Genomic DNA, 24,621 nt, shown 5'->3' with positions numbered 1-24,621 from the left:
AACATATAATCGAACACAGCGATTAGTAGTTCAGACGATAATGGACATTGGTGTTAATTCATTTGCACACAAATCTATAAATAGAACTGGCAGGTCCAAAAGGATTGCTATCCTTTTCCTATATTCTCTGTGGAAAAGGATAGAATTACTTTTAGACAAGTTTTGTGAACAAGCGAGCCTTATAGTTTCATTGAGTAAGTTGCCAGTCAGGATCTTCTTCTTTTTCTTTCTTTCTTCTTTCTTTTTAATCATATCAGAAATGTTCAAGTCCTACACCTGTAGACTAGGTGAAATCTTACAGTCTATCCAAACGCCAATGTACCTGCCTCAGTCGGATTATATAGCCGACGGCATCACCTTAGAGCAGGTTCCTAGATTTGTTTAAGGGTTGTGGACCACGTGGTCGTGGAGGGTGCTGGCTGACAGATGTTTCTAATGCGTTTTTCATTATTCATATCATTCTCGCAAAACTAAACTAATTCTACTCCACGGAAGTATGTCATATATTGTTAATCATTTAGGTTGGTCGCGCACTGCTGTAATAGCTGCGCAATCGCATGAGCGCGCCCTAACTGTCATTTCTGACAGAAGGAAAAATTACCTGAAAAATTTCCTGGCTCTATTGAAAATAGGACCAATAGGCCGTATTGCTAAGTAGAAAATTATATGAATATCGATATTCATACAGTTTTCTATCATGAAGCTTTTCTATTCTATTTTTTTTTTAACAGATTTCTTTTTTCAGTTTTCTACAATGAAGAGTTATTTCTTAGTTCTGTCGTAAACTGACGCTTAGTTACATGATTCAAATTTTAAACATAACAGTTTTAATGTTACGTTGTACTTATATTGGTTAAAATTTAAATGAAATAATTTTTCATAATATTTTTTTTTATTTTTTTAAGTGTTGCCTCTAACAGTAAATAAATCATAATTATTAAGACGAGAATGAATATTTTTACAAAGTAATTTGTACATAGTGAATTGTGTTTGAAATATTAATAAAACCTTTTACAAGACTTTGCTTTGTTATTTTTTATGTTGATCACCAATCTATTAGTCTTATCTAAATTATTCATATACTTCACTCATAAAAGAAATTAAAAGATCGTGAAAATTATAAGTTTGAATGAATAAAGTAGACCTTCCCAGTTACGAAAAATGAAAAGATTTTTTTTAAATCTTTATGCTTGTACAATTTCCTTCATGAAACACCCTTTTTTAAGAGAGCACAAAATTATTTGAATAGTAAATCATTTTCTATGTAATGATTTGGGTGGCATTCAAATTTTTTAAACTGTTTTGAAGTGTCCCAGGAACTATTTTTCCGTCGTTTTATATGTTCGGTGACCCTTGCGGCTATGGATCTCTTTTTTTGCCCAATGTAAGAGCTTCCACAGATGGAGTCAATCGAGTACACACCCGAATAAACTTCACACCCTTACAAAAGTAGGCAATCTTTTGTAATGGTGTGAAGACAGCTTTTATGTCATAACGCTGTTTAAGGAGTCTTCCAATCTTAACTTTCACTCCCCTTACAAAAGGAAGACAGGCCATTCTACTACCAGCCTCTAAAGCGGTACCCTGCGTCTTTGTTTTGAAGTAAACACGGAACACACGAAGAAAATACATTTTTTTTAAATCTTAAGAAGGATGGCTTGGACAATACCAAAGTGACAAATTGAATGCTGATGAAGCAGGATGGGTGACCAGTCAAGAAGCGGTGATAGCTTAGTGAGTGGTGGCATCGGCTTTCCTTTCGTGGAGACAGTGTTTCCCAGCACGCACCGATGACTCTGGAGTTATGTGCGTTTTTAATTTAAGCAATTTAAATATCACTTGCTTTAAACGGTGAAGGAAAACATCGTGAGGAAACCTTTAAGTCTGAGAGTTCTCCATAATGTTCTCAACGCCGTGTGATGTCTAACACTACGGCCTAAATTCTGAGAGGACACCCGTGTCGTGTAGTGGTTTTTTTTTATTTATCCACTTTATTGCACAACCAAAAAACGGTTTACAAAAAGGCGGACTTAATGGTAAAGCATTTGATGACGATGATGATGATCAGTCAACTTTTTGAAGAAGTGTGAAAGTGGGATGCAGAATTTGACTTATTGACCACTGCCCTGCCAATCCTCTTTTATCGGCAGCAGCTGACGTGAAACAAATGTAATGGGTACTTATATAGAAATAAAAAAATATAAGATTTTTTTTTGATCTTTTTATATGTAAAACGCCTAAATCTCTTCTTCTTCTTTTGATTTATGGCTTTTCGTAGTGCCAAAACAGCACAATGTACAAAAACGTTTTTAGCCTAAATCTCCTGCCGGTGTACCGATGCTATGAATTAAAACAGACGATACGGACTTTACTTTACTCTATGAGTATGAATGTCACTAAGTGTATTATCTGTGGCAGTCCGCAGTACAGAAATTAAAAAAAAATACTCCAAGTTAATTCACAGATGATAGGACCTAAAAAGTACATATTTTCTAAAATTTCATTTCGGATAAGTATACAATAAATGTTTACTTAAAATGGAATCGCAGCTGCAGAAAAAACTGTTAGCAGTAAATAGAAAACTAAAATTTAAATATTGATATTTCATTATGCATAGTTACTTACCTATTTATTTCATTTCAGAATACTAACAATCCCTTTTAACAACAATCAACAGGTTTTATTAGTATCCGAGGTTTTAAAAGTGGATAAAGAATTCAAAGGAAGTGGTATCCAAAGAATACTAAGTGCTGAACAAAATAACCTCATTGTGTAAGTTCAATGGCACTACCCCACTACAACAATCGCATCCGATAGAACGCTAGTGATGATGCAGCCTAAGGTGTTGAGTGCTTGCCTAGAAGATGGGTATTATGTATTTACCAACACAATTTTTCCCAGTCTAGATCATTTTGGTGTGTAATTGAAATGAAGAAGGAACAAAGCGCTACATACATACCAATATCGTTATCATCCCCCACTAAAGTCCCACTGCTGGGCACAGGCCTAAATATTAATATAATTCCTAATATCTATTATAAAACCTGATGAACAATGTTTTGAGTTAATCCTTCTCTTTACATAAATGTCAGACAACTAATTAATTTTCGACTTCATTTTTTGGCCCAACAACCTTTGAAATCCTACTGAACTGAATGCTAAACACTGCAGTGGCATGCTTGCTGTTGCCCTTGAGTAGACTTTTGGTTTTGAAAACAAATGCAATGGGCAACTCTGGGTTAATTCTTCAAACACGCTAGGAGCCTGTTTAAAGAATTAACACATAAAAATACTATAGCATTTGCTCATTCAATTTGGAATTATATCTAGAAGATTCAAATTGAATTGTATGTAATAGCACATAAAAAATTGTAATAGGTATTAAAAATTTAAGATGAACAAATAGACAATAAGATTGTTATTATTTATAATTTTGTGAGGTACTGTTCTGCTCACCTATAATGTTTTAAACTAATAGAATACATGCATCAAGGACTTTTGATGTATTAAAGTATTTTTCTTAATTTTCTTAGTTATGGGACTTCAATATAAAGTTATATTTTTTTTTACAGATCTTTTGAAGGAGCAGATTACAAAAAATTAAGATCATCTATAAATGCATTTTTAAAAAACATTATTTTAATTGTTAAAACAATACAATCTTTTTCAATTGTATAGACATTAAACATGCCTGAGCATACCCCAGCACCCACACCTTCAAGGTCATTGTATGGTTTCTTTATGTTCGTATTCAGTAAAATAATTTTAGCAACATATTGTATTTGGTCACTAACTCCTGATTACTATCTTCATTATCTCAACATATATTACTATCCACAGAAGTACTGGTCAACAGCAGTGCCAATTCAGTGTTTAGTAGCACTGACAATTTTTGCATTTTTAGTCTACCCCAGTTCAAATTTAATGTTAACACCCAGTATTGATAGTATTAAAACCATTCAGGATTCCTATAGCCAGTTTGACAATGGAAATATTAAAACCCATTATGAGAAAATAAGTGATTTTTGTATATGTAAAGACGAGGCTAAATGCATGAAACATAATTACATAGCCTCTCCTAAAGAGTTGAAAGAAAATACTGTACCACAATTAAAAGAATATGAAAAAAGTTATATTTCAAGGAAATTATATCTAACTAGAAATAAGAAAAGTAAATAAAAAAAAATGATGTAACTCTAAGATCTTTTTATTTATTATCAAATTATTAGCTCTCAATATGCTATAGCTATGTGTATGTTAATAGTAGGTAATGTTTTACTTGGCACCGACTTAAAAATGTTTTAGATAATATTTATCTCTTGCTTTTTAGTTACGCTTTTTTTGACAATTATTTTATTATGTGTTTCGGCGGATATACAAAAAATGTAAATTTCCACTCTCGTATTACGGTTCATGAGATACAGTGGCAATCGGACGGTGGACAGGAAAGTGACGACTTAGCAATGGGTCCTTATGGTTAACCCTTCATGGACTGAACCCTAAAATCAAACTTAATAAATATACCTAATTATGATCATTAGCCTAGTAAAGCCTAAAGGGCGTGGTTGCGAGTGTAATTACAGGCACTTAAAGGCTTTAAAACCTACGCTTCAAGTTGATGGACCCACAGAATTTAAAGTAGGTGTATTTAAAGACCTCAAAAATACTCAATACATTTTGATGCAAGCGACGCGGTAGCCCAACTTTTGAGGTGCCCAAGTAGGTGGAAAGGCGACATTCAAAGAGTAGCAGGCAGCCGTTGGACATGGATATAGTTTCTTCCAATATTATTTAATATTAGATAGTCAATTCGTGAGAGTTATGGGCCTCATAAGAAGGCTCAGAATCACTCAGCGGGGGATGAGGAGAGCAATGTTGGGAGTATCTTTACGTGATGAAGAACCGGATTTAAGCTTAAGTGGAAATGGGTGGGCACATAGCTCTGAGAACCGATGTACGTTGGGGTTCCAAGGTGCTGGAATGGCGACCCCGCGCAGGTAAACACAGCATTGGTTGGCCCCCAACGAGGGGGACAGACGATATCAAACGAATCGCTGGAAACAAGCGACTCAGGACCGTGGATTTTGGAACTCTCTACAAAAGATATATGACTAGCAGTGGACTTCAATCGGTTCATCACGATGATGATGATGAATATTAGATACTTAATATGTGTTCTTGTTTCTAACAAGGTATTTTGTTTAAAAATTAAAATTTTTAACTATTTGAGAACTCAAATTAATAATTTATTATTTTAAATCATTTGATTTTATGAGGTCGTAGTCTTTATTTATTTATCTTTACCGTATTTTCTGTTTTTATTATTTTCATAAGGTATTTGGCCTGAAAGCATTTATTATTATCTATTATTAGGTACAGTTGTACATAATATAGTCCCAAAAAATTATTGTAGGTAAGCATCTAAAGCGTCATTCTCGAGCTGCCGTGAAAATAACAAAACAATTTCTACTATTAATTTATTTGAATGCGTTCAATACCAGTTACATCGTCAAGGTCTTAACCTATTGTTTGTGAGAATGATAAAGTAGGTAGTATGAAAGGTACCTACTTACCTATATAAAACCATAAGTCATCTTACTTCATCACATAAATATATTATTCACAAATGTACTTTTGACGAACGAACAATTTTGAGATCTTCGTTCATCTCAACCGATATCTCTTGTGAAGTTTTCCGCACCTAGGAAGGTACCTACTCAGTCTTTTGCCACTTGCGTACAGTGGTTTTTCATCATTCAGTCAACGGTGGTTTTCCAACACCGCGTAGTGGAGCAAGGTGTCCACGTTAGCTTCATAGGAATTTTATACCTTAACTTCGCAATTCAGCCTGGCCCGCAATACACTGGTTCTTCTGATCCCCATATTTCTGATTAGGTAAATAATCCAACGTATGTGATGATATTATATTAGGTAAGTAATTAGAACTAGCTACGTACGTTGGTATGTATGATTCATAAGCGGTAAATATTAGTAAATCTATTTGAATAAACAAGTTTGGAGTTTCAGTTGGAATGCATCGTAACGTACCACCTAATGGACTTGCAGTCATACGCCAATCTAACCTTCTTATTTAGATATACTCGTACTCGTATACCTACTCGTAACAAGATGCTGGGGCCGGGCGGTTAGTCTCAAATCAATAGAAAGTGATAGACGCGTAGGGTTGAATGCCATCCTCATAACCCGTGAAACGGTGATTTTTCAACTCGAGCATGTACCTATTATAAAGGGGAAAGTACTCAAAATTAAAATTTCTAGTGATATATTAATTAGAGTAGTTAGAAAATATAAATGCTAGCCGTGGACCTATGTAATTCTCACGGTCGTAGCTTTTGTTATGGTATACATAGGTAAAGCTATTGTAGGTCTAGGCTAGATTGTTTGCTGCAATATAACATAGGTAAAGCTATTGTCCAATAACTATATATTTAACACATAAATAGATTTGTTATAGGTGATAAGAACAAGGCTATTTTTAAGATTTCTAATTCATGGTATGAGCGTTGGGGTTTGTAATTTATATCATCATAATCAGCACATGGAGGATACCCGCTCACTACAGGGCACGGCCCCACGGGTATCCTCCTTTAAGAATGAAAAGGATTTAGATCGTAATCCAGCATGTTGGCTAAGTAAGAATTAGCGAACTTCGAGAAAGATAATATTGTGGAAAATACTTAGGCATTCCTCACCATATTTCTCCGTCAGGTACCTACTCGGAATTAGGATTTAAATGCAATGGAAAAAGGATTTATACATCGTAACTTATTACGATGTATAAACCTTACCCTTGACCTTAGTAGCCGCGACTTTTTACACACTTTAATTGACTATTGCGTTAATTAGGGAGTAAAATAAACACAACTTCCGAATAGCCAATTCTTCAGAATGTCTATTGAATGCTTCATTTTTATGTTCTTTCTAGTTTTAGTGAAATACCGAAAATACCGAATAATAGAAAGGTTGCCTTTAACTTATAGGTGCCATGACGCGTCGCGTCTTGCCGCTAGGATAGCGTTCCGGTATAATATCGCGAAAAAAACCGATTAGGGGTATAGGCATAGTAAAATATATTAAATCAGTATGGAAACTACGAACAAAAAAACAAAACCGCACTCTCACACAGATGAACGCGCCGACGAGGCTCCAAAGCTATTAACCAGACTAAAACTTGCATGGTACGAGAACAGTTGCTTAGTCAGAAAAGCAATTAGGCCGCGATTGCCAGAGAGTGGCGGATTCAAATCTACCAGTTACAATTTTTATATGAATTTCAACTATATTTCCTCCAAGTGTACCAAAACTTGGAGACCACCCACTGTACAGCAGACGGCTACCAAATTCAATTGGAATGTCGAAGAGATCCACCGTAAAATTAAATATTAATCTCTTGAAAGAGTGAATAGCAATTTTTATAGATATCAGCAATTTTTGCTACCAAGCAGGCTTAGTGTAGAGTTGTGGGTATATGTGATCTTTATTGCTCTTTTCCATGAGGGGGCTCCTCCTCTATACTTAGATGAATTTACTTAAATGAATTTGAATTCATTTGAATACTCATAGTATATTGACTATTAGATATTATTAGGTAATTTATACTTATTGGCATGATGAAAAAAAAGAAAATCTCTTGAGTTGAAGATAATAGTATTTAATTGTTGTTTAGTGCAAAGTGCAATTAACTTTATATTTTATATAAAATGGCACAACTGATATTAGTAAATAGCTTAAAAAGTAGCTTTTATATTATGTCAATGACTTTAAAAAAATCTAAAGGTATATAAATTTAACTTACTGACATTAAAATGTGATTTTACTTAACTTAATGTGAATTTATTTAACTTAATTTCTTGATACCTCTATAAATATAGGATAAAATCTAGGAGTGACTTATTAAAACTATGATAAATAGAGCTCAATGTTAATATATTTTATAAGGATAAAACAACACATCCCGTGGTTAGTATAAAATAAAATTAAATATATTGTTAGTTTTTACATAGGTTTTATTTAAAAGTACAGAACGTATGAAGGACTACACACTGATTGAGATAAAATACTTAGAACTGACTTTGAAAAATTATGTAAGCCACTTTTAGTATTCACAATGAACTTATTGCATTGATTAATATTTATTTGGCAGACCAAAAGAGATTTTCCAACAGTGCATAGGTCATAAAACCTTAATATTTATATAAGTGAAATTTGGAATAGAAGCTGTAAGAAAATCTGCAATTAGACTAGCCACTACATCTTATATACCGAAACATTATGAAAATTTATTTATGTGATGTTCCAGCATACAAGTTTAGCTGCATGCAGGCAACAAGGGGCCAGCATACACCCAAATATAAATTATTTTTAAGTATAGTTCATAGATAGTAATTTAATATATTTTGTACAATAAAATACAATTAAGTACAACTTGTAGCAAAGATATTAAAGAGAATAATATTTATCTCAAGTGTTAAAGCTGCAATAACGTGTGTGTACGCACGAGGCATATTTACACAGCACACACGTATGGCAATAACTCACCATGTGCTGCACACTATAGTACATAATTAATTTTATTACCTAATAGAATATAAAGACACGCCCAAGCTGAGAACTCCACCACTTATTTTACATATTTCAATGCATGATTAGCCAATGAACATGCCTGTACTCCACTAGCAGATCGCTATTAAATAATACATTGATCAACGCTTAATATCACAGCTAATTATGCTTTGAAAATTATAGACATGTCTAATTTTCACTAATGTAGATAACAATGTAGAGTATAATAAGTAGACAATCTGAATAAATTTACATTACATTATCATGTCTTTTCATATGAATTTTTTAAAATTACATTACCAAAAATTAAACAGTGCAGCGCATTATAAATAAATGTGCATATCTTAATATTTAATTGACTAAATAAATTTGTTGCCTGCAGATCTGATAATTATTTTAAATATCGAGAGGTAATATCTTAAGAGAAATTTTAATTTTAACTATTGAAAAAAAGTGAAATCCAACTTTAATAATATTTAGTTTCTATAATGACAATTCCCTTCAAATCCACCTAGTTATTATAGATGTGAAATATCATTCCAAAAAGCTGAGTCTCCGTCACACATATTTCACTATCACTAATTGTGGGCCAAAATGTAAAGATCGAAGAGAAATATCAGCGAGCACTTCACGAGTGGGCATTGCTGTTCACGTGAGGCTTCTTTTCCTGTGCATCCGGAGTGCGTTGGCCATCACGGCGAGGTGGCATTCGCTCATTGATAGCATCTAAGCCTTTTGCCTCAGCAAATGATGTTATTTTGTGATTTGGTGAGAATCCTTGCAGGGCATTTTTAAGGGATGTTTTGCCACCAGACAATGCACCCAGAGGTAAAGCACCTGTGGGAGTGAGCCCTTTCAGCTGCAATACAGATTCACTCTCTTCACGAAGCACAGAAAACACATGTGCCATTTTTCCAATTGCTCTAATTTTGTTACGTATAACTTCTTTCCTGAGATTTGCTTCCTCCAATGCATCATCTCCTTCTGACATCAGTTCATCATCAGAGCAAATATTTAATACGTTTACCAACATTTCAGTAACTTTTTCACCTACAAATGGAAGAGACCAGGTAAACACATCCATGAAGTTGGGCAGCCAGTAGGGGTGCGGAGAACAGTTGAACTGCCTAATGTTCATGACATTGTTCTCATATTTTAGTACAGCTGCCTTATTATTGTAGACATCCAAGTAGTTTGGTGCAGAGAATATGGTAATAAGACTTGGGAAGCCAGTAGTTTGGCTTTTGCGATACATTCGATAGCCAGCATCTTGAGCTTCATGAGCACGTATTATTGATAACAAATTGTTTCTCTGTAAGAAATCACAGCAAGCAGCATAGCTATAGAAGTAAGAACATCCCCTTACAGAGTTGTGCGAGAAATGTTCAGCATTCTTTTCATTCCCAAAATCCTCCAAGGGATCAGACCACAGCAGATCACACATAGCTCCAAACGCTGGTGGTTCTTTGAATCTATCTAATTTACGGATATCATCTAAGCTGTTGATCTCAGGGGATAGACCACCATGTACACAGAGGAACTGCTGATTCATGAGAGCAGCAAGAGGTAAGCAATCGAAGGCATCCATACACGCATCATACACTTTTTCAGAATATTTAATTTTGCATTCTTGTTTGAAAGTGAAATATTCAGTTAAATGTCGGCATTCATGATTACCACGTAATAAAAACAAAGTCTTCGGATAACACAATTTCAAAGCCCAAAGGTAAAGAACACATTCTATACTGAAGTAACCTCTGTCAACGTAGTCTCCTAAGAATAAATACTTCGTGCATGAGGGTGAGCCTCCCACTTCAAACAATTTCATCAAGTCATAAAATTGCCCGTGTACATCTCCGCATACTGTCACCGGTGAATCAATTTCGATCATCGTTTTTTCGGAACGTAATAGGGTGGCACCATCTTGAATGATTCGCAAAGCCGCATTTTCCTCGATTCGGCCCTCTAATATAAAATGTTGCTTGAGTACGTCTGGCAGAGGTTTTCCAGATTTTTCATCAAAAACTTCGGTGACAAGAAGCTTGTGGCTGGGAGGGAAAGCAACACTTTGGATCATACGCTGCGTAGTCGACACCTTATCATTGCTCCCGGACATATTTGTTCATTGACGAACGCGGCCAAAATCCATACACGCCACTATTTTCAAAATGGCAGAATAGATATAATACTAAAACAGAATCCCGATTTCACGACAGAGAAACTACTGCGCACTGGAAAACAATGCGCAAACATCTGGCGAGTGGTCAATAAAATAAACAGGGATATCGAGCGCGTTTTATTACTTTTGAACATATCATTTTAGTAGGTAGGCAACACTGGCGAACTGTAGAAGTTACCAGCTATAAAATAAAATCATAGATTATAATATTGAAAATAATAATTAATACTTAAAATTGCGATTGTTTTAATATAATTTGTTAAGTATTAATAATTCTAAATTCTTCAACAAAATACATTAGTAATTTTGGCGCTGTAAGTTGTGAACCTATAATGCGAGTGTACAAGGAACTAGAATTGAACTTACTCTTTAAAACACTATCGTAGTGGTAGTGTTTTAACACTAATATATTGGCTTCAGAGACACTTGTGTCATGTCTAAATTGACCTAATCATTTAAAAATACAAAGTAGGTACTTTATAACTATTACTACGAATGTACTTATTCTATTTTTTATAAGTATTCACGGTTGCAACGATTGATTTGATTAATATAATACTATAAGTTACATCCTAAGAACAATAAATAATAAAGTTGCCACAACAATGAACTAGGAGTCTGTATGGGTGAATAGCACACGGCACACACGCAACTTTATTGACAACAATAAGGGTTCGCATCTATTGACACCGTGCTGGGCGGAGCCAAGAGGAGTGGAGCGGGGCGGAGTAGAGCTGAGCTAAGCTGCATTGAGCCATGTTCCGAATATTGACAATAATACTGACCAGGTATTGAAGCGTTGAAGTATTGGTGAAAAATATTATTCACAATTTTTTTCAAATTCAGTCAGATCAGATCAGTCTCTTGGAGATATTTTTAAGAAGAGAGCACCGCTAAATTACATCCTTTTCTTCTAATTGATGAAGATTCGGAAGCAGATAAAGTAGAAATCATTGTCGCATATTATCTGGATACAAAAAGAAAACATCGATTCTCGATTCAAGACCATATAAAGTAACATCACTATAGTGAAGTAATTTTATATTCACAAAGTTATAGTGAAGTAGTGAAAGGTAATGTGATGATGAAATATTCGACAATTACATAAAAAAAAATATATGAATAGCACTGTCTACTTAGATAGCTAAAACACGCAAAATTCGAAATTTCAAATTAATATTTGGAATTGAAATACGGGCCACGAGTTCGGTCCAGACACGTCTACCCAAACCGTCGCACCTCACGGACAATTTAGGGTCCGCTCCTCTCCACTCCGTTAACTTGTAGTCAGTGGAAACGCACCCTAATATTAGGCGTGTGCGGTGTGCTAATGGCCAAACTGTGGCCATTTACCTACCTTCTTTTCCTACCTAGCATGTACGTACACCTAGTACCTAGCAAATCGCAGTTTTCTTTCAGTGTTTTGTAATATACCTCATTTAATATGTTATATCCAATATGTTTGAATGCTGATTGGCGCAGAAGGCAGCGAACCTGCTTTCTGAGTCTAGTCTAAGGCTGTGAGTACGATTCCCACTACTGGAAAATGTTTGTGTGATGAACATGAGAGTTTTCAGTGTCTGGGTGTATCTGTACATTATAATTATTTATGTCCGTTATTCATAAAAATATTCATCAGTCATATTAACACCCATACTAGCAAGCTATGCTTATTTTGGGGCTAGATGGCGATGTGGATATTGTCGTAGTATTTATTTATCGATTCTGGTTTCATTTTAAACCTGATAAATAAACTGTTGTCTAAATTACTGATTCCAATTTTAACCAATATGAGCAAGTTTATCCCTTACTGGTTTCGGAGAGTCAAACGAATTGCTTTAACCATGCTAATTATCTATTTAGTCGAATCTAGAGTTCCAGGATATATGCACTTCGACAGAGAACTATCTAAATAACTTAAAGTCGGATAGGAATAAATGTCTTACACTCTTCATAAGCCATTTTAGTAGTAGTACCTAGAGCTTTTGTGACAAAGCTCGTCCGGGTGAGTACTACCTCCGAGCTTATTTCATTGGCTGCGAAATATTGCTCTGTTTATACTTTATAATCATAATGATATTTATTATCATATATACATTAAATATAATAGTTATAAGGGTACTGTAAGTAATGTTAGTAACAGTGGTTTATATTCGATTGTTTCCACTTACTATCAGGTGGTCATTTTAAAAAATATATAAATTTAAAAAAAAACCCGGCTTTCGAGTTTACATTATTCTACTAGTCAAGCCCTCTCATTTGATACCCACATTGAGAGAGTTGTGAAAAAAGCCATTTCAAGGCGGCGCCATCTTGGACTGATTTTCAAGAAACATAGCTAGGAACATTCCCGATTAATTGATATTTCAATAAAAAAAAACTAATTCAAAATCGGTTCGGGAAATACGATATCATAGCCAGACACCCACCCACCCACACCCACACACCCACCCACACCCACCCCACACACACACACACACACACACACACACACACACACACACACACACACACACACACACACACACACATCAAACTTATAACACCCCGTGGGTAAGAAATGTTTTTGAGCCCAGTTATTCAGTGCTTTTCCCGCACAAAAAGTTCAGATGTAGTTTTTTAATTATGTGCCAAATTTCATCATGTTCGGTCAAGAAAAATAAATGGCATTACATAGACACTCATCAAATTGAGAACCTCCGGAGAAAGATAGTATAATTGCTCTTTTGGAATGTATATTCCCTTTGCGCTACCCCTAGATGGATCAGCTGTTGCTGATGAGGCGACTAAAAGATCGATAATGCTTGCAGGCGAGCGCTGTGCCTTTGATGTAAGGCCCCGCGCGCCATTGGGGCTGCACTGTCCGCAGCGTCGATTAATTTATACTGGTTTATTTTAATTATTTTATTTTACTTGATTAACGGGAAGATATTAAATTTATTTAAACACTACGGCCCCTGTTAAACACTGGAGATAACGGAAATACAGTTTTGAGTTTTAGACCCTCCCATCTTGTCTATGCCAATCACACTATGAATAGTTAGTTTAGTAATAAATAAATAAAATGGAAGAGTAAAATAAAAAAGTTATAAGCTTGAAAGACCGAAGCCACACTATTGAACAGAATTTACAATTTTTTATAGCCCGGCTCGACAATATCTCAATAACGGTAGAATTAGCTGAAATTTAAAAAAAAAGAATAAAGCTTTGTTTTATAAAAAAATCTTTTAAGTTATAGTTTTAGTTTTAAAAAATGGAAACGCCATATCATAAACGCCGGACCAGAGTAAAAGCGTTTTTCCCGTTTACTCGGCTGTCTGCCGTGATCGTACGCGTAATCACACGTCACCCAAACGATAGGTAGGTAGGTATTATTTTTATCGTTAGCGACTATTTTTAACTCTAGGGTAATAATTGTTTTAGTTTGTACTGTAGCGGTTAAATATACCTACACATTCATTTTGTTTCTTTAGTTAGATACATACTGTAATTTGATACGAAATTGAACTTATAGGTTCATTCATTTTATTATCTCGGTTAATTCCTACTAACGCGATGATGAAAGATCTTAGGATAACCTAAGTGCCCGGAATGCGTGCCTATTGATAATTTAGATAAAACACTCACGTGAAATTGTTGCACTGGTGACAGGGCTGCTGAAATACCTAATAATCAAGCTACAGAAATTACAAACTAGGAAAGATTCACATACCTATCTTTATTTCGTTATTGGTATCTACTTATTTAGCTGTTATTTCTTATTTGAAGCTTAGAACTGGTTTTCTATGTTTTTTTAGTTAAAAAAAAAATACTAACTACTTGGTAGTAAGTACCTATAAGTTACCTAGAAGGTACTTACTTTTTATCGACCGACTTCAAAACAGGAGGAGTACCTACCTCAATTCCTCTGATTCTTTTTATGAATAAATATTTACGGATTTGTTTGTATTATAATAAATATTTTTTATCACTTCCCTTCAAAGAACATCCTGATACACTGCCCGTTTGCTTTTTCAGGATAAAAAGTTTACTTTGCTAATGACTACTAGAAATTGTAGCTCTGTGAAATTTTTTATCAAAATTAGAATTTTCTAACCAATAAATAAATAATTTTCAAACAGCAAAAGATATATCTTCGGAGTCCAGGTATATACTATAATATTAATTAAATTTGAACGAGACTGCTTCGAAGCTTCGATGTAAAATCTATTCATAAACCAAAAGTTATGCGTGAACAAAAAAAAAAAAACTGTATTTTTTAAAGCCGGCTTCAAACGTACCGGTGGTCTTTGTGTAATTGCAGGTGTCTCAGTCTGAGACTTTATTGCGACACCGAAATTTAATTAGAGCAAGAAGAATAGTTGCCAAAGTTTATTAATTTCAGCTTTGGCATCACTGATCGCTCTCAAATGTAAAGGTACACAATTATTATGAAATCCTGGAGGCATGTATTTCAAATTATTATGATCTTATGTGAGTTTATCGCACTTGGGAAGTCCCGAGTCAAATTGGAAAATTATTTACTTTAGAAAATTTATTTACCAGTTACATTACAAATACTGTCTGTTATGATTTAAATGAATTAAAAGCGTGTGAAGTCGCGAGTTACACTTACGTAGTTGGTACAATATTTAGGAATTACATTTCCAGTTTTAAGTAGGTATGTTGGGTGTGCAGCTGCCCATCTATCGTATGAACTAATGGGTAATAAAGCCAGAGATTATGTACCTACTTAGTCTTTTTGTTTAAACGCGCTAATCTCTGAAACTACTAGTCTGATTTGAAAAGTCTTTGTTTTCATTCAATAACCTAATTCTTGAGGAAGTTTACCCTTGTACTAAATTTAAAATTCAAAAATGTTTTATTCATGTAGACCTTATTACAGGCACTAATGAAGCGTTCATACATTTAACATGTTACACTAATGTTAGTGATGGTGATAACTGCATTCGTTAACTTAGGTAGCTAGGAGGGTTCCAAACGCGCCCTGGTCTAAGAAGAGCCCACTACAAACTTACCCAAGTTTTTTTTTTGTTATCACCATCTCACAGTCTAGCTAATGTTGAGCTATGAAGTAAGAGCAATTCATACCCAAGCTTTTTATCATACACAATCCTTAATATTCTAATAGGATTTTTCTAAAAGCTTACGTTTTATATAAACTTTGATCTTATTGAGAGACATCTCAAGGATTTCATTTGATAATTTGTTATAAAAAGACATACAATGATGTACATGAATTACTAATTTTATGCAGCCTAGTAAACTGCACTACAAGTTTATTTTTACTTCTAATATTCATATTGTTACAGCCCACTTTCTTTTTAAAAATTGTTATATTTTTATGTACATAAATTAAATTTTCGAATATGTATTGATTATGCACCGTCATAATTTTAGCTTCTTTAAATTTATCTCTTAAAGACTCTCTTGGGCATCTCATTTTATATATTGCAAAACTAATTACTAATATTATTAATGCGAAAGTAAACTGTTTGTTACTTATTTTCGGCCAACCGTTATGAAATGTAGCACGTTATAATATGTGGCTTGCATCTTGTAGATAGACAAAGAATGGAAGATTATATTTTATATATTATTCTGGAAAAGCTGCTGGTTTAAAAAAAAAAGCGTTTGTTATGTATGCATGCATGGCTAAAAATAGTTTCTATCCTGAAGACGGCCCTAGGATACATTTTATTTGGGATAAAGAGTGTTGGGATTTTTAGAAAAAAAAAAGTAATCGCGGACGAAGTCACGGGCAACATTTAATAGGCTATACCTACGACATGATGCTACGAGCCGCGGAAACGAAGAAAAGCGGTGGAAAGGAATGCGACGCGGTGTGTCTCTGTACTTATATATCGATAGCGGATCCATATGAAAAAACTTATAAATTATGTATATACTAAACGTTGTACGTGGAAGAGTAGCGAGGAACTTATAATAGTCAGCAGTTCAATAAAGCGGCAATTTAATGCAAAAAAATATTGTTTTTGGGTTTTAAAACGTATTCCTTACAATATCTAAGTATGCCCCCATATCGGAGAAGAACCAACTCTAAACTGAGGAACTTAAAAAACTCCAGCAGTATTTAAAAAAAAAAAAACAGCTGGCTATAGTTCGACTTAAAAGCATTTATTTCACTTATCCACGGAACAAATTCATTTTTAACTTTAATTTGATAGAACAAATTAGTCATCTGACTTACAACCAAGTATAAGTATACTTATTATAAGAAATGAATATCTAAATAATATAATATATTGAGCGTTAAAGTTGTGTTATTATTTTAAGTATCCACTCAGCAGTTTTCACGCTCAAATGAACACCTAATTTTACCGCATACTTTCCTATGTAGGTCATTGAGTTACGATTAACCTATTTTATGTGACCTAAGAGTAAAAGGGATACAACTAGGTATAGCCTTATAGGTACTTCTCACTGTATATTTTCCTATGGAGGGGTAAAAGGCGGGAAAGGTTTTTTAGCGTGACTATCTAAATACAACGTTTTATGGAAAGGGTTCAATATGCTACCATGATAAAAAGTATGATTAAGTACTTAATGCATGTTTTAGAGCAATGATTATAATTTAGTTTTCGTTACAAAGTTACCTAAACAAATGTCATTGACACTAACACGTGCATTTGTGTGCGTATAAACGTTTATGTGAATTGTAAATTTAATATCATAATTACATTTTTTCGGCTGCCATAGTATAGTAATTACATACAGAATATGTTATTGTTGTCAATATGATAAGTATATTTGTTTAACGTTGAAAAGAGTGGTAAAAAGCCAGCCATTTCATCATCATCATCTTCACTTCAACCGATTGAAGTCAACTGCTGGACATAGGTCTTTTGTAGAGTCCACGGTCCTGGGCCGCTTGTTTCCAGCGGCTCCCAGCGACTCGTTTGATGTCGTCTGTCCACCTCGTTGGGGGCCAACCAAAGCTGCGTTTACCTGTGCGGGGTCGCCATTCCAACACCTTGGAACCCCAACGTCCATCGGTTCTCCGAGCTATATGCCTACTAAAGCTTTGCAACTGCTATATGTAAAGCTTTGCAACTCGCTGCGCTATGTCTGTAACTCTGGTGCTTCTACGGATCTCCTCATTTCTAATTTGATCACGTAGAGATACTCCCAACATTGCTCTTTCCATCGCCCGCTGAGTGATTCTGAGCCTTCTTATGAGGCCCATAGTAAGCGACCACGTTTCGAATCTTGGATTCGCCACCCATTTGCACCCTCAAATATAATTTGTACGCTCACGTAGGTTATATGTATGAACACAAATGATACAAGAATGAAGAATACATAGAGTATGTGCTATCAATGTTTCGCCTCCACTCCAAATGATTGACGCCATTTTAGTGCTGCAAGTGTGTCTAGCCATGCGTGAACCAAAAAAATGATCTAAGTAAGTACTTTATTATTATGACGAAAGACGAAGATGAAATTTTAGTTGAAATAGGTGTTGCCCGAGACTTTGTCCCCGTTAATTCCAGCTTTTTCTCGCTGGATTGCGCTTGGTTTTTTTTTGGGTAATAATAAGCATTTAAATCACGAAGTACCTACCTACTTAGCTACCGCAAAATAAATAATATTACTTAATTACATTAATGCAATTTTATTAAGGATCTTTTTTTAAAATAAAAAGCCGTTTTAGTAAAAATCACACGAACAAAAATCTTTCGTTTTTATAATAAGTACCTTCCGGATACCTTCAATTCAATTGAAAATCGTATAAGTATTGGACTGCCGTACCGTTGGTGTAAGTACCTACACCGCGGCACCTTATTCTACTAATAGCATTTTTAGTCCTGTCTTATCTTCTAAACCATAGTTCCAATTTTAATAACTTAAAGAGTAATTTACAGGTACATAATCAATCTTAATTACATCATTTATTTTGATTCGGATTAATATCATAAGATAATGTCATCGTGATTGTTAAGACTAATATAGCCTCGCAGACTTTTTGTCGTTAATGTTGATTAGGTACTTCAAACATAGTACCTACATTACTTTTATGTATCATCAATAATTTTAATTTTATCTTAGCAATCATGGTTATATTTCAGCCAATTTATTATTTATGAAGAACTATTACTACTACTATTTTCACTTGTCGAGGCGAGATGAAAAACTAATTGGCCGCCGTTTTTGTCAGTTCCGTCATTTTTATATGCACAAAAAAAAACAACTAAGTATGAATTTTTTTCAAAAATATTTTGACCAGTATTCTGATCCCATTCGTTTTCTTCATGATCAATATCAAAAGTAGTATGTTCAATTCGGTTAAGCCCATTCACAACCTCAAACTATGTACTACGCTCATGCATACAAGCTTCTCGGGTGTAAATTTATTTTCGAAAGCTTGAGCCTATCGACACTGCTTCGATAAGCTTAAAGGGCCTCTATGAGTTTTTAAGCGCAACGTGACGTGTTTAAAACTGACTTCCGCGACTTACAGCTTACGTAAGTACGTAACAATAACTACAAAATGGGTTACATTAGTAAAATGATCGTAAGGGTAATCGTGATCGTTCCGTAACTAAGTTAACAAAGTTCCGTAAAACTCAAAATGTAATCGCAGCCTTAAGTGAGGGGTTTGCTGCTGTCCGCTGAACTCTTTTCCGAACCAACAATAATATTGAACAGATCTTCACGAAATTTGGGCCAAATTAAAATAATAATACAATCTTGCTGCTGAAAGAAGAATGATTACAATAGGTTAAGGAATTACTGTGTTATGGAGTTAAATCGACGAAAACTTTTATCGCATCCTGAACAAACCCTATTATTTTTCGGGATTAAAAGTATTCTATATATTTTATTTTAATCAGGAGTATAAATGTACCTAATTGCATTAAAATCCGTTGAGTAGTTTTTTCTTGATGCGTGCACAAACCGACAGTCAAACACATACACAAATAAACAACCAAAGAATCCGAAAATTACAAAAATATTGCTGAACTCTTCTGCAATCAATGAATTACTTATTTAAATAACCTTTTAATGAGTAATCGAACACCTCAGAGAATTGAAAATTATGGAGTAGGGACTTAATATAATATTATTAAATTATTAGTAACTCAGCTATGGGAATCAACCGAGGCGCCTTAGGAATAAGTAATTTGTAGTTTATGATTCACTTTTTGGGAATTAAGGAATGCTTACTTTCGAAAAAATAATGTTAACCATATTAATTAAATTTAATTTAATCTGTCATTAATTTTCGAAATAAATATATTTTGAACAAGGTCATTAGCATGCATAAATTTTTAAAAGGATGCCTTCATTTAACGTAATGAGTAACTCTGTTATAATTATAATTCTAAATTTGCAACTACAGAGTTAATTTTTGCAATTAACAATACAAAATAATAAATTTGGTAAGGTTTCTACCAACTTTATTTTTAAACATTTTAGTTGTCGGTTGAAAATTTTAAAGAAAAACTAAAGATGATTTTAATACCTAACAGCTTTTTGGGCCGAAACAGTAGTAAAAAACAATATTTTGATTGAATCTCAAGTTTTAAGAAATAATTCTAAATATTTTTATCATATTTTACATTTTATTCAACTTATTCACAATCTGTTATTATAATTTAAATAATTACACAAATTTTTTTCATAAAATTACAAATTAGGTAGGTACCTACATACATGCTTGGCAAAGGACCAACATAAAATTAAATTCTATAGTTATTTAATACAATAAATTAAAAATAAAAAAACATTATAATATAAACTGTATTTCTAAAAATAATTCCATACAACAGTTTACAAACTTCTTTGACAGCTTAAGGTAGTATTTATTTATTTATTTTTATTGACATACACTGTCAGTTTCCAGTCATGGTTGAATCCACAGTTCTATACTTGGGCTTGTTATGAGTGAATGGTAAATATCTGTATTTAATCATATGCTGAAATATAAAAAATACATTTTATTAAACGAGATAATAATTGTAATAGTTTTATACTAAATTTAAATAATGTAATGATATGATCACATTAGATATTAAGTACTGACCTTAATTTGCCTCTTCATTGTTATACAAAACAACGTAATAAAATACATCACTAATATAGGCCAAAATACTGGAACATTGAATGCATCAATGAATGTACAGAAGAAACCCACAATGGTGCTTTTTGTGACCGAGAGCCAAAATTTAAATTCAGGCAATCTTCTAATGAATGGTCGAAATTCCTCAGTGGCTCTTGTTGGAAGCGCAGGACCATTATCATCCTCTCCTGCAAAAATAAAATATTAAGCTTAACACCAAATATTTTAGCTACTGGCAATTAATTATAATGATATATTATAAGAATATGTTATGAAAACTGGTAAACAAAATAACAATGGGCTTTAATTATTCTGGCTTAGATCTTGCTTTTAATACTGATAGGATAACTTACCATCAAAGTCCATAGCAGGATCTATTTTTGGTGTAAGGAATGCAATAAACAAGTTTAAATGGTAAATTCCTAGTGCATAAGTGATTATATACCAGCCCTGTAAATAAACAAAACAAAATTATTTTTTTTAGAGAGACACTTTGGAAATTTAACTTTAGAACTTATGAGTTTTCATAAAATCTTATGAAACTTATCAAATAACATAGTTTTGTCCTTTTATAAAAATACACGAAAATCTTTAAGTATGGAAAATTCAATAAGTAGTGCAAAAATGCCTACTCTCAGTTGTCTTATAGAGTAAACAATCTTTTCATTACAAAAGTACTTAAAAAGTGTAAGCATGTTTTAAAAGTATAAAAAAGTAAAGTAAATAAAAATAAACATAACAAATGGCCAAAATTGTGATGATTCAACATTGTCATAAAAGGGTAAAAATATTGTATCCTTCATTGCAATTTTGGCCCTTTATTTTGTTTACTTATATTTAACTTAATTTTTTTATACTTTAGTATACCCTGGTAGCCTGTTTCTAAGATTGGGACATTGATACAAGGCACAGCAATGACCATACAAGTAAGTTTCTTGTGGAATGTTGTACAGAAATCTGTCTGTATTTCCATGAACAGCCAGGCTGATCCTTAGCAAATAACAATCTAGCAGACCAGTTCAGGTGATTCATTCATATTTATGAAGCTTGCAATATGTATGAAATATGGGAAAAAAGGCCTGAAGATGCCTCCTGATACCTTCTCTTAATTTTGGTTGTGATTATGTATTGTGTAAAAATCTGAATAACCATTGAAATAATGTTTTATTTCAATGGTTATTCAGATTTATATAGTTTTAATTGCTGGACACATTTAGTGTCCAGCAATTAAAACAATAATGTCAGGATTACTTTAAAGTTGTGCAAAGAAAACAAGGAAATCACCAAGGTTCCTATTAATACTTCTTATATTCATGGTTAGTATATTAAAATATTCTTAGAAACATTCTTGTAGGCTTGTTAATTATGTAGTATGTGATATAAAATCTTGACAATCAGCTTCTATACAGCACACAGAAGTTTGCTGATATTTATATCAGTTGCTTTTGAAATGTGTTGAATGTGAAGTTGGGTGTCTTGATGCCAGAATGAGGATAAGTATTTGGTGAGATTCCTTGTGTACACTGTTTAAGCATAGCAATGTATCATGTAAATATACAAACTTTTACATAATATAAGTAAAAACTTACTTGTTTTAAAAATATTCGGAGGATGAATATAGCTATAAGTAATATACTGCCTGCCCATCGACTCTTTATATGTGGTGTCCATTTATCTAAAAGTCCTTGATAAATCTGAGGAGAATCAAAAATCTTAACTTAGTAAAACTACTGATTTTAGATTGCGTTTAGAAATTATTTAGAGCGACAATTATTGACAATCAAAAACTTTAAGAGAGGTTGGAAATTTAAATAATGTCTCAACACTGTGTACTTGGCGAAACTATATTAAACACTACGGATGTAAAACAAAAGTTACTTGAGAAATACGAATCCAGCCTTGACTTAAACCTCCTCTTCTAGATTCAGAGGCTATAATATCGTTTCCGTCCATCATCGTTAGTGCCTTTTACTTATAACCTTTTCTAGCTTTAAGACATGAATAACAAATATGATAAAGATAGTTGTACTGATGAAGATTTACAATTTGTACTAGTTTTTGAATATTTATATTCTAATTATTCACAAATTAAAAATCACTTAGAACTTTGTAACAGTAGCGATCTTGTCATCCATATCAGCAGACATTACGAGAAAATGTTGCCTGAAAAGAAAATCACAAAAAACAATACGTGTCAAGTTGCTACCACACCCAAGCCAATCTCCGAATTTGTTTATTTTATAAAGGCCTCCTTACATCTTCCAATACTGAAATCATAGATTAGTGGAGTAAAGTATCTTGGTGGAGTTGTTATCGTTTAAACAGATTTTTGTTTAGTCGGATTTTCGTTTCGCCTGATTTTTATTTTGACCATAAAAGTACATTCATAAGGAGCGATAGATTTATTTAAAGAGATAATATATTTTCACAAGCTTTTTTGTATTAACTAGCTGTGCCTGCGGCTTTCCCGTGTTTATAACGGGGCGCAGTGTATTATTACATCACCTACTATTTGAAACTGTAAAACTGTAAATCACGTAAACATTGCCAACTCAAATACTAAATTTATTTATGTCAAATAGGCCTAGTTTATGAGCACTTTTGAAACTTAAATCGCAATTGACCGTCCCAGGGCCAATTCCCGTCTCCCAAACAAACATTGTGTGGCTGCCATATATTAGTCAATAAGTAATGTTTACCCAAGTTAATGGATTAGTTAATGCATTAGTAAATGGATACCCATCCATTTACTAACTTGGGAACCGGGCACTCGCCCGACCTTGGAAGTTGGTAATATTTGTCTCAGCTCCTACAATTTGCATGAATAGTAATAGTTAAAGGCAGAAATCTCATCGTTACATGGTTACTATGCTTCGATCTTTTTTACGAGATACTGCAATAGTTTAGTTTCCTATAGGAAAAGTTTATTCGAAAGAAGTGTTTACTTGAGAGAAGAGTTAAGTATTGTTTTTTAAAATAACTGTTTTGTTAAGATGTAGTCCTCAAATGTTTTCGCGATAACTTCAAAATTAACTTCGAAAGAATTAAAAAGAGACCCTAGTTTTTTCGGCGGGAAACTTCGTACATGGCGGACGCGGTTTTCTCAAATTTTTCTTTGATTTTACTGTAAACTCGTCTTGAAAAGGATTTGGTGTTGTTTATATTGAACTGTAACTTGGCCTGTCAATTTGTGCACACGTGTTAGTGAGATTCCGGTGTAATTTCGGTGTTTTATGTGAATTTACACAGCAGCAGAAATAGTTGTTATTGGTGATATTCGTATAAATCTAACCGTATTTGGTGTTGGTTAAATATTTATTATGTGTCTGTAGTTATAGTGTTTCCAGTAAAATGGATCTAGATACACCTCCTGAGCCGCCCGACCCGGGGGCATCAGCCTCGTCTCGCAAACGACAAGGAGAGGATACCAACGTATATGCGGCCAAAAAAACTATAACTGATCCTACTCAGGTAAACCCATCCGTTCAAAGCCTTTACATACATCCTTCCTTCACCGAAGGCGCCAAGTCATACTCTGACGATGATAATGGGCCTTTTATCGTCCAAGTCTCACGGGAAGTGGAGGACCCATCCTCTGGAGCGTCATTACGGGCTATAAATTTCGGTCAATTCTTGCACAAACACAAAATTGGTTCAATTATCCACGACGGCGTCAAAAATATAGGCCGCAACAAAATTACTGTAGAGTTTACTTCTGCCCAAGCTGCCAACAACTTTCTGGTTAGTCCAGTTTTGAAGTTATGCAAATATAGAG

At 33.8% G+C, this 24,621-nt stretch overlaps 3 protein-coding genes across 5 annotated transcripts; 1 reads left to right on the top strand and 2 right to left on the bottom strand.

Annotated features, from left to right (window-relative positions):
• Positions 1-2,388: 2,388 nt before the first annotated feature.
• Positions 2,389-4,195, top strand: LOC120624781 (phosphatidylinositol N-acetylglucosaminyltransferase subunit P). 3 transcript variants are annotated; one of them, XM_039891513.1, is made up of 3 exons: positions 2,389-2,481; positions 2,644-2,772; positions 3,573-4,195. In XM_039891513.1, the coding sequence occupies exon 3, from the start codon at positions 3,688-3,690 to the stop codon at positions 4,177-4,179; it is 492 nt and encodes a 163-aa protein (XP_039747447.1). In that variant the 5' UTR covers positions 2,389-2,481; positions 2,644-2,772; positions 3,573-3,687; the 3' UTR covers positions 4,180-4,195. The 3 variants fall into 3 exon arrangements, with proteins under 3 accessions (XP_039747447.1, XP_039747445.1, XP_039747446.1); XM_039891511.1 differs by having other exon boundaries at positions 2,401-2,563; XM_039891512.1 differs by having other exon boundaries at positions 2,401-2,570.
• Positions 4,196-9,032: 4,837 nt separating this feature from the next.
• LOC120624491 (serine/threonine-protein phosphatase 2B catalytic subunit 3-like) lies at positions 9,033-10,904 on the bottom strand. The gene has a single exon (XM_039891065.1). The coding sequence runs from the start codon at positions 10,697-10,699 to the stop codon at positions 9,212-9,214; it is 1,488 nt and encodes a 495-aa protein (XP_039746999.1). The 5' UTR covers positions 10,700-10,904; the 3' UTR covers positions 9,033-9,211.
• Positions 10,905-20,509: 9,605 nt separating this feature from the next.
• LOC120624460 (protein RER1) lies at positions 20,510-22,997 on the bottom strand. Its single transcript, XM_039891022.1, has 5 exons — positions 22,725-22,997; positions 22,436-22,540; positions 21,200-21,296; positions 20,811-21,034; positions 20,510-20,703 (listed from the first exon to the last, which is right to left on the bottom strand). The coding sequence occupies exons 1-5, from the start codon at positions 22,800-22,802 to the stop codon at positions 20,620-20,622; spliced, it is 588 nt and encodes a 195-aa protein (XP_039746956.1). The 5' UTR covers positions 22,803-22,997; the 3' UTR covers positions 20,510-20,619.
• Between the last annotated feature and the right edge of the window lie 1,624 nt (positions 22,998-24,621).

Source organism: Pararge aegeria, chromosome 6 (assembly GCF_905163445.1).
Source record: "Pararge aegeria chromosome 6, ilParAegt1.1, whole genome shotgun sequence".
Classification (NCBI taxonomy): Eukaryota; Metazoa; Arthropoda; class Insecta; order Lepidoptera; family Nymphalidae; genus Pararge; species Pararge aegeria.
The sequence above is the reverse complement of the archived record's forward strand: the minus strand, read 5'-3'. Positions and strand labels throughout refer to the sequence as shown.

Excerpts from the sequence above, each read along its gene's own strand:
- LOC120624781 (XM_039891513.1), top strand. The coding sequence starts at position 3,688 with ATGCCTGAGCATACCCCAGCACCCACACCTTCAAGGTCATTGTATGGT.
- LOC120624491 (XM_039891065.1), bottom strand. The coding sequence starts at position 10,699 with ATGTCCGGGAGCAATGATAAGGTGTCGACTACGCAGCGTATGATCCAA.
- LOC120624460 (XM_039891022.1), bottom strand. The coding sequence starts at position 22,802 with ATGATGGACGGAAACGATATTATAGCCTCTGAATCTAGAAGAGGAGGT. Across the intron at positions 21,035-21,199 it reads TCCTGCTATGGACTTTGATG|GAGAGGATGATAATGGTCCT; the intron begins GTAAGTTATCCT and ends TTATTTTTGCAG. Across the intron at positions 20,704-20,810 it reads CAATGAAGAGGCAAATTAAG|CATATGATTAAATACAGATA; the intron begins GTCAGTACTTAA and ends TTTATATTTCAG.